Raw genomic sequence first — 16975 nt, 5'->3', positions numbered from 1 at the left:
TTTATATTCCCTGTGTAGGCTTTTTTATTTGGGAGGTGGTGGTGGATGGAAATACTAGGCGTGGTGGCGCACACCTTTAATCCCAGTACTCCGGAGGCAGAGGCAGACGGATAGCTGTGATTTCGAGGCCAGCCTGGTCTACAAAGTGAGTCCAGGATAGCCAAGGCTATACAGAGACCCTGTCTCGGGAAAAAAAAAGTGTATGAGTATTTTGCCTGCCCTGGCTCTCAGCTTCAGTCTCCCCATATGAGGGTGATGTCTTGGGAGCCACTTTCTTTCTTTGCTCAGAGCCAGATCTCTGATCGGAACCCTATCACAGTCTAGAATGTGGTCCTGACTGTAGGCCTGGGTCTCTCTGTGGCCGTGGGGTGAATGAAGAGAGTAGCAGCTTCCTGTAATTCTCTGACCATTGGTCCTTATTGTTTGAGGTTATGTTTCCTGTCTTTTGATGTATGTGTGTGATTGTTGCAGGTTCCTTCAAAGACCATTCATCTATCTCTATGTCCCAATGTATACTGTTATCCCTGGTGCTTAATTTTTCTTCATGTATATGGGTGTTTGCCTGCATGTATATGTGTACCATGTCTGTGCTTGGTGCCTGTGGAGGTTGAATCCTCTGAAACTGGAGTTACAAATGGTTGTTAGCTGCCATGTGTATGAGCAGCCTCTGAGCCATCTTTTTAGCTCCCTTGTTGTTTATTTATTTACTTGTTAAGGGACAGTCTTGCTCTGTGGCCCAGGTTAGCCTTGGACTTTTCATTTTACCCCAGCCTTCTTAGTTCTGTGATTACAGTGTGGGCGGCCATGCCCAGCTTACCCAAAAGCCTTTAATTTTTTTTTTTTTTTAAGTAAAAATTTTTGGTCAGGGAATCAAGGAGTAAGAGATATTGGAGTGGAATCTTACTGGACGGGGTGCTGTGTGTCGGAAGCTGGGGCATTTGGTGTTGACTCTCTGTCCTAGGTTTGCCCGTAGACACTTGGAACTGCACTGATGTGGTAAGTGATGAGGTGTAGACTGGGTATTGAGCCACAGAACTGAGCAAACAGGAAACTCCTCATGCTTAGTCCGTGGACAGACAATCCTCTCACAGCCAGCAAGCCAGTGCAAGGAGGGAACTGTTGTTTGTAACTGTTAAAAGAATCATGGTGTGTGTGTGTGTGTGTGTGTGTGTGTGTGTGTGTGTGTGTGTGTGTGTGTGTGTGTGTGTGTGTGTAGGTCTTTGGTCCTCTTTTCTACCATGTGGAGTCTGGGCATTGAACTCAGGTCCCCAGGCTTTGCCCACTGAGCCATCTCACCAGCCCAAGTTTAAACAAATAATGACATGGAGATTGAAATATAAGGTATCCTTTGTGGCCTATGGCATGAGCTAATCAGTGTTTGTAAGTTGGGGTTCAAGAAGCATTGAAAATAACTGACGCATGCTGGCAGCGGTGGATGTTTTTGTAGCCTTTTTGGAAGTCACTTTGGCATTTGTGCTTGTGGGTCTGGATAGTTGGCTGACAGTGCAGTCCAAACCTGCGAGCTGTCGGCATGCCTCTCAGGAGATGCGTAATGCTCGACAGCATAATAGAGGCTATGAGAGAAAGCTGATGAACTTAGAGCAGGTGAGCATCGCTCTTGTAGATCTCAGTGTCTTTGTGAAAACCTCAAGGCGTCCTTCAGCTGCAAAGCCATGCATGCTTGTTCCTGAAAGCCTGCCCATGGGTTCACTGCTTTCTAGAGAAGGTAAATGCCACTGTCGAAGCACAAGTAGGACTTGAAGGAGGAGCAGCTTGGGTACACAGAGCTGCTGATGTCAGTGAGAGAGCTCGGTGTAATGGCAACCTGGTAGTTGGTGGGATGGCTCTCAGGTAGAACTGTGGCTCACTCCAGAAATGTGTGCGTGCCTGGGTGGTCGTTGTGCTGCTTCAGGTTGCTGAGGTCGCCTCTGAACAGGGAGAGGTGGCCAAGAGACCAAACAGACCCTTAAGTGGGAGAACAGGAAGTTAGGAGGTGTGAGGCTACCAGAGGAGAGCTTTACTGGAAGGTTGACTTCTATAGAAAGGCTATAAATAGCCAGAAAGGTCAGGGACGGTAATACCAAGGACAAGGGAACAAAGGACAGGAATGTGAATGCATGCACATAGACTTTCTTCTCTATTTATTCAAGTGATTCTCAGTGGCACTGGAGATCACACTAGTAGGGCTTCTCCCAGCCCTGTGCTAGGCACTACTGTACTGCCAGCCCGTGCTAGGCACTGCTGTGCTCCCAGCCCTGTGCTAGGCAATGCTGTGCTCCTACCCCGTGCTAGGCATTGCTGTGCTCCCAGCCCTTCTGTAACTGTGAGACACTTGGATGCAGTTGCTCTGTGCTGAGAATTGAATATTCCTGTCTTAAGTATTTGGTATCAGAAGTGTTTCAGAGCCTGGAAGCCCTTGGGTTCTGTAGTGCTTTCATGAAATTTGCTGGTTTGAACACCCAGGGTAATCAGTTTGATGCTGTGATGAAATATCTGAGAAACTCGGCTTAATAGGAACCAGGCTTATTTTTATTTTGGCTCATGGTTTAAGAGATTCTTCTGTCTATGGCCCTATTACTGTGGACCTGTAATGAGGCGGAACTTCAAGGCTGGAGGCATGGGGCAAAGCCACTAATCCCATTGTGACCAGGAAGCGGAGAAAGAGGCTATCAGTGTCCTCAAGGGCACACCCAGGTGATGCAGTTCTCCATTAAGTCCCACCTCCCTAAGGCTCCTGTCCCCTCTGAACAGTGTTTCCAGCTGGGGTGAATCTTTCAACATATCCTGAAGTTTCTACTACCAGATGAGGGTGAATCCTCCAACACTTGCAATCCAAGCTATTCTATTTCTAACCTTAAAATCCCTGAATCATGCTGGGTGGTGGCAGTGTCACCTTTAATCCCAGCATTTGGGAGGCAGAGACAGTCCAGCCTGGTCTACAAAGCGAGTCCAGGAGCAGAGAAACTGTGTCTTAGAAAACAAACAAACAAACAACCAAACATCCCCAAATTGCAGAAATCCATGTGTGTGTGATGCTCAAAATGCTTTGGGGTTGAGAGCATTTCAGATTTTGCGTTTACAGATTAGAACCATACAACCTGTGCTCAGCGACGGGCATGCTTGGCTTGGGCCTGTCTAGAAGTGCACTGTGATGCTGCTTTGATGGTCAGTGTGGCTGGGTTGAGAAGGGCTGAGGAGCCTCTAGGTGTATCCTTGGGGGACTTTCCACGGAGGACCAAACAAGGGCAGCAGCATCTTGAGGTGGGAACTGTAAGGAGGAAGGCGAGAAGGTACACGAGTGCAGGCATTTCCGACACCACGAGGCGAGTAGCTTCTTCGTGTGCTTCTGTCACTATAATGTTCTGTTTCACCAAGGACCCATAATGATTGGAATCTAAAGACCATGGATGGAAATACATTGTAGTTGTCACAGGTATGCTCAGGGAGGGACTAGGGGACCACCCTAGTCACCAGCTAGTTATAGTGTGTAGTACAGCCAGATCACACATCTTAGAGTTTCCTGTTTGAGATAGGGTTTCCCTTTCTGGGTAGCCCAGACTGGCCTTGAGTTTACAGTCCTGCTCCAGATTCTTGCAAGCTGGGATTTCCGCCCCCCCCCCCCCCAAGACAGGGTCTCTCTGTATAGCCTTGGCTGTCCTAGACTGGCTTTGTAGACCAGGCTGGCTTCAAACTCACAGTCATCCGCCTGCCTTTGCCTGTGCTGGGATTAAAGCCGTGCACTACCACGCCTGTTTTTTGTTTTTTGTTTTTTGTTTTTTGTTTTCCCGAGACAAGGTTCTCTGTGTAGCCTTGGCTGTCCTGGACTCATTTTGTAGAACAGGCTGGCCCAGCTTGCTTTTTGTTTTTAAAGGAGATCTGGCAAAGTTTTATTAAAGAAAAACTTTCTTGTTTACTTTTCACCAGTCTGTTCTGGCATCTTCTGATAATATCAGAATCTTCTGGGTCAGTGATAGCCAGTGTGCATACTCTGTAGTGTTGTCCACATGCTGTGCTGATTCAGTGTTATTGCCACTGTAGTGATGGGCACCAGTTTTAGCCAGCATTGAACAGTATTCTGTTTCAGATTTCATCAAAGCTGGGCAGGTGTTGGTTTCGCTTTGCCTGGTCTGATCATCTTCAGAGTTGGTTTGTATCTGAGGACATACTTTCCTCTTTTCTTTCTTTCTTTCTTTCTTTCTTTCTTTCTTTCTTTCTTTCTTTCTTTCTTTCTTTCTTTCTTTCTTTCTTTCTTTCTTTATTTTTCCGAGACAGGGTTTCTCTTTGTAGTCTTAGCTATCCTGGACTTGCTTTGTAGACTAGGCTGACTTCAAACTCAAAGTGATTCACCTGCCTCTGTCTCCTGCATGCTAGGTGTGCTCAATCACACCCGGCTCATAATTTCCGCTTTTCACAACAAGCTGGCGTCTAAAGTTGATCAACTCCAGGGACTTTTCCGTCTTCTTTGCGGCCAACATCTTTCCTACCTTAGGGGTGAGACAATCCCCAACCAAGATGAGCCGCCAAGATGGCTGGGGAGGGAGAAAGCCCAGGTTGTTTTAAAATATTTAATATTTAAATAATTTTTATTCACAGAAAAGTTGTAAAAAATAGTAGAATTTCCATTATACCTTTTACTCCCTTTTCCCTACAGTGTCTTATATTAATTATAACATACTTATTAACAGCAGAAGAATGTCATTTTATTTAGATTTCACTGGTTTTTCTACTAAGCAGAGGGCAGCCTCTGTGTTGGGTCCCCTTTTAGCCACACAGTGTACAGTTTAGATTTGGTTGTTTAGGTGATCACTCTATTGTGGTCATGCTATTCCTCCCCACCTCCCTTTTGTGTGTTTTTGTTTTTTTGAGACAGGGTTTCTCTGTGTAGCCTTGGCTGTCCTGGACTCAATTTGTAGACCAGGCTGGCCTCCAACTCACATTGACCCGCCTGCCTCTGCCTCCCAAGTGCTGACATTAAAGGTGTGCCAAGCACGGCACCATTCGCTTTTGATCATCCCCCTCCTACTCTTTTTTTTTTTTTTTTTAAAGACAATTTTTCTGTGTAGCTCTAGCTAGCTGTCCTGGCCGTTGGCTGGCCCCGGACTCACAGCGATCCTCCTGTCTCTGCCTCCCTGGTGCTGACACTACGCCTGGCTCCTACTCATTCTTGATTGTTGTTGTTTTTAATTTCCAGGGTATATACTGTATACTATACAGTTATTTGGATTCTGACAGATGTATAGAACCAGTTTCCATTACTCTGTCTGTGATACAAAACAGTTTTGTCATTTTCTTCCACCAATTTGTCTTATATTGGGTTTTCCTGGAGAGTGGATTGCCAAGGGCTAGGAAGTTGTGGGATTTACCTGTGCTGAGATTGAGCCATAAAGGCAGCATGACAGGGGCACGCGGGACAAGGGGACAAGTCCTGAGTAAGGAGTAAGGCTCGGAGCTCTTTTTGCCAGCTGCGCTACTGATAGAGAGAGAAGGGACAAGGTTCACTGAGGGACTGACCAGCAAAACTAAGCATGAAGGGCCAGACACCCTTTGACATTTGACTGGAGGCAGGAAGTGCCTGGGGAGAGTTCTTGCCTGGTGACTTATTTGAACTAACAGTAGAAAGACTGAGGGCGGAGTCCGGAAAAGGGAAAGATTAGAAACAGCCTCTATTCTGTGGCGGGATGAGTTAGTAAGGAAGACAGAAAGGGATTTGGCCCACGTGGCCTTCCTTTCTCTGGAGCTTCACCCAGCAGCTGGACGAAACACAGGAGGCTGCCCTGCCTGTGCTTCCGTTTGGCCCTGGCAGCAGTGGAGGAGGGGAGGACCTCCTCGAGAGGGCAGGAGGGCAAGTGGGACCAGCACTGGTGACCTCTGGGGTGGGCTACGGTTTGTACGGGCCTTTGCTTCTGTGGAAGGCGTTTTCTTTGCTGTTCCTGAGGAATGGGCAGGGCAGGGCCTGTTTGCGGAGCCTTGAGGGAGAGGTAGAGAGCCAGGGCGGGAAGGGCTTGGGGTAGGCATGTGCCTGGGCGTCCCAAGGCTGTGACGAACGGCTTTGTGAGCAGACCCTTGTGTGTTTCCAGAAGTAATTGGAGACTATGTCTGGTAGGCTTAAATCAGGCCTGTTGTAGCTAAGAGGACAGTGCGCTGACTGGGCAACTGAGACAACTGGCTTGTGGCCAAAGCAATGTGCTTGCTCTCTGCGTGGCAGGACACAGATGTGTGACCACACTGACTTCGTATAGGGGATGGAATTAGAGCGAGCAGATGCTTTTCCCACAGAAACCATGAGGACTGAAGTCAAATAGAAGCAAGAAGTTGGTTGGTGTAAAGGTTTAATTTATTTTTTCTTTTGGTTGAAGACATGCCATGTGGTTATCTCTAAAAATCTTCAAATGAAAAGAAGTGGGAGGTGGAAGGAGAGCTGAAGCTTCCCTCGTGGGGAGGGGGAGGGGAGCGGGAGGGGCGGGCATAGAGAGCGCAGGTATACTGTTCAGTTTGGTACTTTGCATACTATAAGCATGTGCTGCTAAGAACATTTTACATCGGGCGGGGTGGCGCATGCCTGTAATCTCAGCACTCTGGGAGGCCAGCCTAGTCTACAAAGCGAGTCCAGGACAGCCAAGGTTATACAGAGAAGCCCTGTCTCGAAAAACAAACAAACAAAAGAGCATTTTACATCTGAAGAAAAGAGAATGATAAAGCCATGTGGCCCATTAGTCTAATTTAGTTGCTTTGAAAATTTGGTGGAATAAAAATCATCATGATCACACAGCACTAGCAAATGTCGACCAGAGAGTGCTGCCTCTACGTGATCACAGTTTTATGGGAGTTTGCAGAACCCTGTGGACACTCAGTTTGTCAGCTTGTCTTAAAACACCACTGCTATGGTTTATAGTGTTGACTGATTCTCATTAACAGGAATGTCATTGCTTTTCATTGTGTGGGTAATCTGATATGCCTTCACTGGTCAGGCTAACTTCTGCTCTCTCAGGGGCACACACTTGCAGTAGCACTCATGTGGAGGACAGTGCAGCCTGCAGGTTGGGTCCAGGGACTGAGCTTAGGCAGTCAGGCTTGTAGCAGGTGCCTTTATGCACCGTGCCACTTCCAACTCCTTTCATGTTTATAGAATCGCGGCTGGACTTAGGCCTGCATCTTTCCTCATGGAACTAGTGGAATTTCAGTTTAGGGGTGGGATAGTCTGAGCCTTTTAACTTTGGGTCCCTCCCCATTTTTCATCTTTCCTTCCTTTCTTTGATTGATTTATTTTTGAGATAGGATCTCACTGTGTAAACCTGGTGGTCTGGAACTCACAGAAATCCACTTATCTCTGTCTCCCAAATTCTGAGATTAAGGGAGTGAGTAGATTCCTTTATTGGTTTTCAGCCTGGGTCTCTTTAGGCTGGCCTGACCTCTCTCTCTGTGTGTGGCTGGCCTTGTCTACTCTCCTGCCTTATTTCCCTGAGTGGTAGGATCGTAAGCATGTGCTGCCATGCTCCATGAACACCTCTTCTAGTTGGAAATTGCAAAGCAGTTTTTATTACAGATAAAAATGTTTTGAATTTTTGTTTGTTTGGTGTTTTGGCCTTAGCTGTTTTGAAGACCACACTGACCTTGAACTCTCAGAGATCCGCCTGCCTCTGCCTCCCCAAATGCTGGGGTTACAGGCATGTGCCACTGCGCCAGGCTTGTTTCATTTTTATCGAACAGCTTTTTATTGTAAAGTGTAAGAAAGATAGCCAGGTGTGATGGCACACACCTTTAATTTGAGCACTCAGGGAGGCAGAGGCAAGTGGATTGATGTGAGTTTGAGGCCAGCCTGGTCTATACAGTGAGTCCAGGACAGCCAAGGCTACACAGAGAAACTCTGCCTCGAAAAAATCCAAACCAAAACACCCAAAACCAAACCAAACCGAACAAACAACAAAAAACAAACAAACAAACAAAAAACAAAGAAGAAGAAGAAGAAGAAAAAAAAGAAAGAAGTACAATTAAGGGGCAAATGGGTTTTCTGAAGCTTTTCTTTTGATTTGGTAGCTCTTAGCTTGTACCAACAAAGATGGAAGATTTTCCTGTAACTCTAAGGCTTTAGCAGGAAAGGAAGCATGTTTTCTGTCTGGGTCACAGGAAGAAGCAGAGTGGGAGCTGGGCAGACTTTAAGTTCTTTCCTTTTGATTTTTTAAAGTGTAAACCGGCCTACCATTTTTCTCCTGGCAATATACATTAAGTACACTGCTATTAGTAAACTATGGCCCTTTATAAATGATCGTTGGCCCTTTGTTGTTTGTTCTTTATTTTTGTTGCTTGAGACAGAGTTTCACTATGTGACCCTGGCTATCCTGGAACTCACTATGTAGACCAGGCTGGCCTCAATTCACAGGTATCCCCCTGCCTCTGACTCCTGAGTGCTAGGATTAAGGATGTGTACACACCACCATATCCAGCCTGATCATTGGTCTTATTTATTTATTTATTTATTTATTTATTTATTTATTTATTTATTTATTATGAATACAGTATTCTGCCTGCATGTGTGCCTGCTCACCAGAAGAGGGCACCAGATCTCAGTATAGATGGTTGTGAGCCACCATGTGGTTGCTGGGAATTGAACTCAGGGCCTTTGGAAGAGCAGCCAGTGCTCTTAACCTCTGAGCCATTCTCCAGCCTGATCAATGGTTTTTTTAAGGAAGATATATTTTATAAGGTAGAAATGGAATGCAAAATTATATTATAATAAGCTGATTCTGTTTGAGAAATTAAACTGTTGAGCAAGAGAAGCTAAAATGAGATAGCGCTATGTAACTTAAACTTTTTTAATTTTTAATTTTTATGTCTGAGTGTTTTGTTTGTTTGTTTGTATGTATGTATGTATGTATGTATGTATGTATGTATGTATGCCATGTACATGCCTAGTGCCTATGAAGGTCAGAAGAGGATATAGGATCCCCTGGAACTGAGCCACCGTGTAGATACAAGGAACCAAAAATCTTGGTTTTCTCTGCAAGAGCAGCAAATACTCCTAACCCAAGCCATTTCTTTAGCTCCTATGTTACCTTTTGCTTTTTAAGTAATTTTTTTTCAAATGTGCATTTAGCTGTTTGTCCTCTATATCTGTCTATCTGCGTGATGGCATCAGAACCCCTGAAACTGAAGTTACAGAGAGTTTTGACCTGTCATGTGGGTGCTGGGAATTGAACCGAGGTCCTCTGGAAGAGCAGCCAGTGCTTTTAACCACTAAGCCATCCCTCCAGCTTCAGCTATATTAACTTTTAAAAGGAGACCAAAGGCGTTGAGGGGGCAAGCAGAGGCACCTGCCCAACCTGAACACCCGAGTTTGATTCCCAGGACTCATGGTGGAAGGAGAGAACTGACTCCCACACACTATGCCACACACTCATATGCATGCGAGTGTTTGCAGGCACACACACTCACACATACACACCAATGTAATAGTTTAAAAAGCTGAGATTTATGTTTTGTTTTTTGTTTTGGCTTTTTGAGACCAGGTTTCTCTTGTAGTCTTGGCTGTCCTGGACTTGCTTTGTAGATCAGGCTGGCCTCGAACCCTGCCTCTGCCTCCCAAGTGCTGGGATTAAAGGCATGCACCACCACGCCCGGCCTGAGATTTATTTATTTTAAAGATTTATATTTTATTATTATTATGTATACAATGTTCTGCCTGCATGTACACCTGTATACCTGGAGAGGGCACCAGATCTCATTATAGATGGTTGTGAACCACCATGTGGTTGCTGGGAATTGAACTCAGGACCTTTGGAAGAATAGTCAGTATTCTTAACCTTTGAGCCATCTCTCCAGCCCTGAGATTTATGTTTGAAATCACTTTAAGCAAAAGAATTTATTTCTAAGGTGGTCATGCTCAGCAATCGGGGTGCAAGATGACATCCGAGATAGAAACATCCAATTTCCCCTCTGCCCTTGCTGCCCAGACTGTAGGAATGGTCAGGGTAACAGGCTGAGTGATTGTGGCTATGAAAAACATTTCTATCAACCAAAAAAGAGGTGTGAAGTTACAGAGTGGTATTTATTACATTAATTATACAACCCAGGGAGGCGAGTCAGCCAACCACAGGGATCTCGGGTTTCAGGTGGTGATGTACAGGCCATTGTACTTGCTGTCCCTTTTTAGCTTAGGTCAGGCTTCCTGAAGGTGAGCCGTTGGTAACTAACCTTTAGATCTGAAAATTGCTTGACTGTTTCTCCTTGGGTTCCCTTGCTGTTCCCAAGAAAAGTGGGTAAACCATATGTAGGTGGAATAGGGGCAGGGAGCTAGGCGTGGCTAGGCTCCTGTGAGGCAGGACCTTCTGTGTCTCTGAGGGATGTGGGCTGCAGGCTGACAGCTCTTTCTGAGGCTGTCAGGACTTAGCTAGCATACAGGAAAGCATGGGGGAATGTGGGAGCAGCAAGCCATGGACGACTAGACGGTCTAGCCCCCTGAACTGTGTGAGACAGGTCCCTGTACTAATAACAGAAGGCAATGGTTGACACATTTGATTCTTAAAACACTCATACGGACGCCTGCCAGCAGCACTTCTGAGCATCTGCCAGCAGTCGCACAGGCTTGGTTTCTGTGGTGACCTTTCATCATTTCTTGTGATTTTCTGTCCTTGGCCTGACCCAGTGCGTATTTGAATTATCTCCTGCTGCTGTTTCTGGACCTATTGCCCTCTGATGGACAGTGTGGAACTCTGATGTCTTTTGACTACATCATCATAAAGACAGGGTGAGACACAAATCTTGTGTTCTGTGAAGAAAGCCTAGAATTCTCAGGGCCCAGCTACTGTGGGGGTGACTAAGCTTTTGGATCTTTTCAAAGATCTGCCTTTCAGATATGGTGCTGAGGGAAAGGCCGGAGTCGAGCATAGGGTGCACTAGAGAGCTGCACCGCTGCCTGATTCCACACACTGAGCTCTCAAACGCTGCAAACGTAAAACATGGAGCTGCCTAGCCAAGGGCCGCTGCAGTAGTACAGCTTTAGTATGGGCGTTCAGTCTACAGCAGCAGAGGTGGGGACGTTTGGTGCTGTTCTGAAGCTGGTGAATTCTGTTATGTGACTAATAGCTGGCAGATGGCTTCTCATCTCTTCCATTTTGCAGTTTGAATGCTCAATGCCATTTTAAAAAAGAAAATCACAACCACAGGCTTCCCTCCCATGGATGGCTTCTTAGAGACATTTTAATGTCAGGCTCACTTTTGGAGTGTTTGTGTTTTGTTTCTCGGGTGCAGCCTTTCATGTTAGAGGTAGTTTGATTGGGGTGGGGGTGCTATGTCATTCCTTGTCTGGTGACCACAGTTTACTTCAGGGTAAGGAGAGCACCAGGAGAAAATCCTTGCAGCTTTCCAGCTGTGTGGAGCTGGCATGACATATGCTTCTGCACCGCTGAGTGTGTGTTTGTCTTATCCTTGACCTAAGAGTTCTCCAGTGTCTTAGCGGCATTTAGATCTGTCCTCGGAGTGGTGATATGGTGAGAGTCTTCTAAGCTGTGGTGCGTCTGAAGCCTGCATGGGTTTCCTGGATGTCTGTTCTCACCTGTGTTGCATTTTACCCAGATCTGAAGATTGTTGCTCTCATCTGGAATGCATAACCTTTTACATATTGTAAGAAAAATATTACATAGTTGAATAAACTGTAGAAGCCAGCATCTCAGAAACCAGTAGAGCAAATTTAAAAGAACAACGTAGTAAACACTGAAGAGCGAAGAGTCCAGGGCTAGACGGATCCATTGCCCACTGCAAGCTCCCCAGGCCAGCTTCGGCACCGTTCCTTTTCAACTTCTCATCTTGGCTGCTTGCCTTCACTGCTGAAGGAAGGACCAAGTCCAAGCTTCCTTTCCTTCCTTCCTTCCTGGGGTCCAGGGCTACTGAGTGTTCTCTTACAGCTCTTATCCTGGGCCCCTGCTGTGTGGCTTGTTCATTCTGTAGTATTTATGATGTTAAAGGTGATGGCACATTGCCTGTCCTCAGCATGGTAGGTGACAAGAGACAAGTATACACACAGTGGATGTATCAGAAAGTAGCAGAGCCATAAAATGGAACCATCCAGGTTTAGAGATGGGGGTGCCTCCCCTGTCCCCAGCTGTCTTTATTCTCTGCCTGTGGGTTGAGGGGTTTCCTAAAGAAGGGCTCCAGTGCTGCCTGCGTTTACATAGCTTTCATTTCTGCTAATGGCTTTACTTACCTTATTTTTCTAAAGCTCTCCATCCTACCCCAGAGTGGCCCTTTCTTTCCTTTCTCTTTCTTCTTCTTTGTCTTCTTCTTCCTCCTCCTTCTCCCCCTCTTTCTCCTCCTCCTTTTTCCCCTCCCCCTCCCCTCTCTCTCTTCTGAGACAGGGTTTTTCTTTGTAGCCCTAGCTGTCCTGGGAATCAAATTGTGAACCAAGTTGGCCCCAAACCCAGAGATCTATATGCCTCTGCCTCCTGAGTGCTGGGGTTAAAGGCATGTGCCACCACCATCCGGTTGTTTCTTTTTCAACACAACAGGGAAATAGAATTAAAAATGGATAGGATTACTTCCTTAGGGTTAAAAAAAAACCACCACGTGAATTTAGTGGACACCTTGTGAGAGTTGTGTGTGGGCATTGCATTCTTCTGTGGATGACCTTTGAAGCCTGGAGCTGTTTTTATTGTAATCTTTTGTAGTTTAGTGTCCTAAACCTGATGGTGACTGAAGTTATCAGACTGTGCTAGTGCAGTTAAGTGTTATCAAGATGAAAGTGTGATGAATCTCATGGCAAATAAGTAGCTTTTTCGGGTGTTACACTAAACTGGATTTTCTGCGCTACATCAGAGCTACTCCACTGAGCTGTGTGCTGCTCATCCTGTGCAAAGGTGGGAGCAGATGCCTTTGAAGCCATAATAGCGCTAGTCTGTACTTGTCTGAACATGACTATCACTCTGGCTCAGATTTCCATAGTTACACAAAGTTAGAGTTCCTGCCTTGCATACTTTCTTGGTGATCATCACTGGTAGTGTGAACTCTATGGTAAGACTGACTTCGTTATCAGTGTTAATTGCTGATGGAATTCTTTTCTGTCCCTTTAACAGAACATCTGATCAAATTCATGACCATGGGGGATATGAAGACCCCAGACTTTGATGACCTCTTGGCAGCATTTGACATACCAGATATGGTAGATCCCAAAGCAGCCATTGAGTCTGGACACGATGACCACGAAAGCCACATTAAGCAGAGTGCGCACGTGGATGACGACGCTCACGCTCCATCCTCCTCAGATGTTGGCGTTAGTGTGATTGTGAAGAATGTTCGCAACATCGACTCCACTGAGGGAGTGGAAAAAGACGGCCACAACCCCACAGGCAATGGCTTGCATAACGGGTTTCTCACATCATCCTCTCTTGACAGCTATGGCAAGGATGGGGCAAAGTCCTTAAAAGGGGACACACCTACCTCAGAGGTGACTCTTAAAGACCCAGCATTCAGCCAGTTCAGCCCTATCTCCAGTGCTGAAGAGTTTGATGACGATGAGAAAATAGAGGTGGATGACCCGCCCGATAAGGAAGATACGAGGTCCAGTTTCAGATCAAATGTATTGACGGGCTCAGCTCCCCAACAGGACTATGAAAAACTGAAGGCACTTGGAGGGGAAAACACAAGCAAGACTGGAATCTCTACCCCAGGCCATGTGGATAAAAACAAAGTCAAGAGAGAAACAGAAACCAATTCCATAACCCTGAGTGTTTATGAGCCTTTTAAGGTCAGAAAAGCAGAGGACAAGTTGAAGGAGAGCTCTGAGAAGACGCTCGAGAACAGGGTCCTTGACGGGAAGCTGAGCTCTGAGAAGAATGACACCAGCATTGCCGCTGTCACCTCTTCCAAAGCAAAGTCGTCCTCCAAGCTCTCGTCATGCATAGCTGCCATCGCAGCCCTGAGTGCTAAAAAGGCTGCCTCAGACTCCTGCAAAGACCCTGTGGCCAATTCGAGGGAAGCTTCTCCATTACCGAAAGACGTGAACGACAGTCCCAAAGCTGCTGACAAGTCTCCGGAGTCCCAGAGTCTCATTGATAGCACCAAGAAAGCCTCCCTGAAGCCACCAGACAGTCCCAGGAGTGTATCCAGTGAGAACAGCAGCAAAGGGTCCCCGTCCTCTCCTGTGGGGTCCACCCCGGCAATCCCCAAAGTCCGCATCAAGACCATCAAGACATCATCTGGGGAGATCAAGAGGACAGTGACAAGAGTCTTGCCGGAAGTGGATCTGGACTCTGGGAAGAAGCCTTCCGAGCAGGCAGCAACTGTGATGGCCTCTGTGACATCACTCCTCTCTTCTTCGGCCTCAGCTGCTGTCCTTTCCTCTCCCCCTAGGGCACCTCTGCAGACAGCCATGGTCACCAGTGCAGTTTCTCCAGCAGAGCTGACCCCCAAACAGGTCACCATCAAGCCTGTGGCTACTGCTTTTCTTCCTGTGTCTGCCGTCAAGACGGCAGGCTCTCAAGTCATCAATCTGAAGCTCGCTAACAACACGACGGTGAAAGCCACGGTCATATCTGCTGCCTCTGTTCAGAGTGCCAGCAGCGCCATCATCAAAGCCGCCAATGCCATCCAGCAGCAAACCGTTGTGGTGCCGGCATCCAGCCTGGCCAATGCCAAACTTGTGCCAAAGACTGTGCACCTTGCCAACCTTAACCTTCTGCCTCAGGGTGCCCAGGCCACCTCTGAACTCCGCCAAGTGCTAACCAAACCTCAGCAACAAATAAAGCAGGCAATAATCAATGCAGCGGCCTCGCAACCACCTAAAAAGGTGTCTCGGGTCCAGGTGGTGTCATCCTTGCAGAGTTCTGTGGTGGAAGCTTTCAACAAGGTGCTGAGCAGTGTCAATCCAGTCCCTGTTTACATCCCAAACCTCAGTCCTCCCGCCAATGCAGGGATCACGTTACCGATGCGTGGGTATAAGTGCTTGGAGTGCGGGGACTCCTTCGCCCTGGAAAAGAGCCTGACCCAGCACTATGACAGGCGTAGTGTGCGCATCGAAGTAACGTGCAACCATTGTACAAAGAACCTTGTTTTTTACAACAAGTGCAGCCTCCTTTCCCATGCCCGAGGGCATAAGGAGAAAGGTGTGGTCATGCAGTGCTCCCACTTAATTCTAAAACCCGTCCCAGCAGATCAGATGATAGCGTCTCCGCCTAGCACTACTACTGCTGCTTCCACTCTGCAGAGCTCTGTGGGAGCTGCCACACACACTGTAACAAAAGTCCAGCCTGGCATAACTGGGGCGGTTATTTCTGCTCCTCCGAGCACACCCATCAGCCCAGCTATGCCCCTAGATGAAGACCCCTCCAAGCTCTGTAGACACAGTCTCAAATGTTTGGAGTGTAATGAAGTCTTCCAGGATGAGACGTCCCTGGCCACACATTTCCAGCATGCTGCAGATACAAGTGGACAAGTAGAGTATCATTTACATTTCGGTGTTTCGGTGATGAGGGTGTAGCCACGAGTGCTCCATCAGATGCCTTGACTCTGTGGTGCCGACGTTACGTGGAGGGGTGTGTGTGTGTGTGTGCAGGCGTGCATGTGTGAGTGCATGTGTAAGTGAGCACAGGAAAGGGAAAAGATTGCTTTCATAGTATAGGTGCGCTGTTGAAATACAAGAGTGATTCTTTAGTCATATAGAAAGTGTATGTGCGCTCTGGTTGTATTGTGTTAGATACTTGTTCAGACACTGGAATATATATTGGAAGTCTGAGATTTAGTTGTAAATTTAGAGTGTCATCCCATCAAATTAAATGTTTAGTTTGCATTACATTGGCAAGTATCTGAACTTTCTGGTTTTAGAATTTTAACAATTACTGGTATTTATAGCACTGAAATGACTTAATCATCCACCTGTTACCTACTTTAAGGCACGTCTACTTAGTGACTATGGTTCAACAGTGTGTTCAGTAATGGTTAAGGCAGTGACTTTAGCTGCACATGGGAAACCATCTGGCTCAGTAAACCTTTGTGTCTGCACCTTTTTCAAGGCTTAGTACAGGTCGCTGTTGGTGAAATACATTTTATAATTTGCATCAATTCATTATCTCCCATTTACTTTCTCCATGAAACATTTGGCTGATACATAGCATGCATGACAAACATTCCTAATGGTTGAAAAGGGAGGGGACCTAGGTCTGGCTCCTGTCTGAGGGTCTTCCACTCGTTGTCATGACGCTCCGGTGGTAGGCGGTCCTCCTCCCGTTGTTTCCCCAGCGTTTTGTTATCTGGGAGCCGTGTGTTGTGGTCAGAAGCCGGATACTGTCTGTGTAGGTTTTCAAGGTCAACTACTGACTTACACACCATTTGTAAGATTTTGAGTTTGGGGAATGAAAAAAAAAACCTGTTCTGTTTTGCCTTTTGGTTTTCCTCTGTGTTTTCTGTCTAGTTGAAGTGGGGCCAGTGAGTTTTGACCACATTTTGCATGTTTGGTCCAGGGGGAGGAGGAGTTGCTGTACTAGCTCTGCCTTGGAGCACGTGCTGGTGGTGATGACTGGGATCTGTCATGTGCGTACCTTTACCTTGTCAGCAGCCCCATTACGGGGAGCTTCCTTTTCGCCATGAAAAGCAAAGCCCCAAAGCCATTTCCTGAGTTGTTTGTGCTGTTGTTGTGCTAGTGGACACTGTGGTCGGAGAGCTGGCCCTTGCAGGGCCCAGACTTTGCACTTTTGTGGTTGTGGGCTCTCTGGAGTTGTCCTTATCTGTGGGACAGGGGTAGAGTGGTACCCCGTGCTCCCCAGCTTTTGTTCTCAGGTAAACATTTTCAGGATTGACATTTGGGTTAGGGTCAAACAGTGGTGAAACTCTCCCCTGGGGGAAAGAGATGAGTGTCTCCTGTTACATCGTCATCATTTTTTTCCTTTTTCTTTTTGTATTTTGCTGGGACAAGTAAAACCTGTAGGTCACCTACATTACCCAGAATCCAAAGGAATGAATCATGGCAGATGTACATTAAGGAAAACACACACGC

General features: G+C 46.7%; 1 protein-coding gene and 1 pseudogene across 12 annotated transcripts in view; one reads left to right on the top strand and one right to left on the bottom strand.

Moving 5' to 3' along the window:
• The window catches only part of ZNF532 (zinc finger protein 532), a 116755-nt gene that overhangs the window by 37343 nt on the left and 62437 nt on the right, over positions 1-16975 (top strand). For all 11 annotated transcript variants that reach the window (XM_084779943.1, XM_084779947.1, XM_084779941.1 and 8 more), the window contains one exon: positions 13062-15418. In XM_084779943.1, the coding sequence (XP_084636069.1) occupies positions 13079-15418 (2340 nt within the window). In that variant the 5' untranslated portion in view covers positions 13062-13078. The remainder of the gene's footprint in view (positions 1-13061; positions 15419-16975) is intronic.
• Positions 3911-4679, bottom strand: LOC311595746 (large ribosomal subunit protein eL30-like; annotated as a pseudogene). The gene is made up of 2 exons: positions 4378-4679; positions 3911-4154 (listed from the first exon to the last, which is right to left on the bottom strand). The product of its transcript is annotated as a large ribosomal subunit protein eL30-like (transcript).

The sequence above is a fragment of the Acomys minous genome (assembly GCF_964271855.1).
Source record: "Acomys minous genome assembly, chromosome: 4".
Taxonomy (NCBI): Eukaryota; Metazoa; Chordata; class Mammalia; order Rodentia; family Muridae; genus Acomys; species Acomys minous.
Note: the sequence above shows the minus strand (reverse complement) of the source record. Positions and strands in the feature narration are given on the sequence as shown.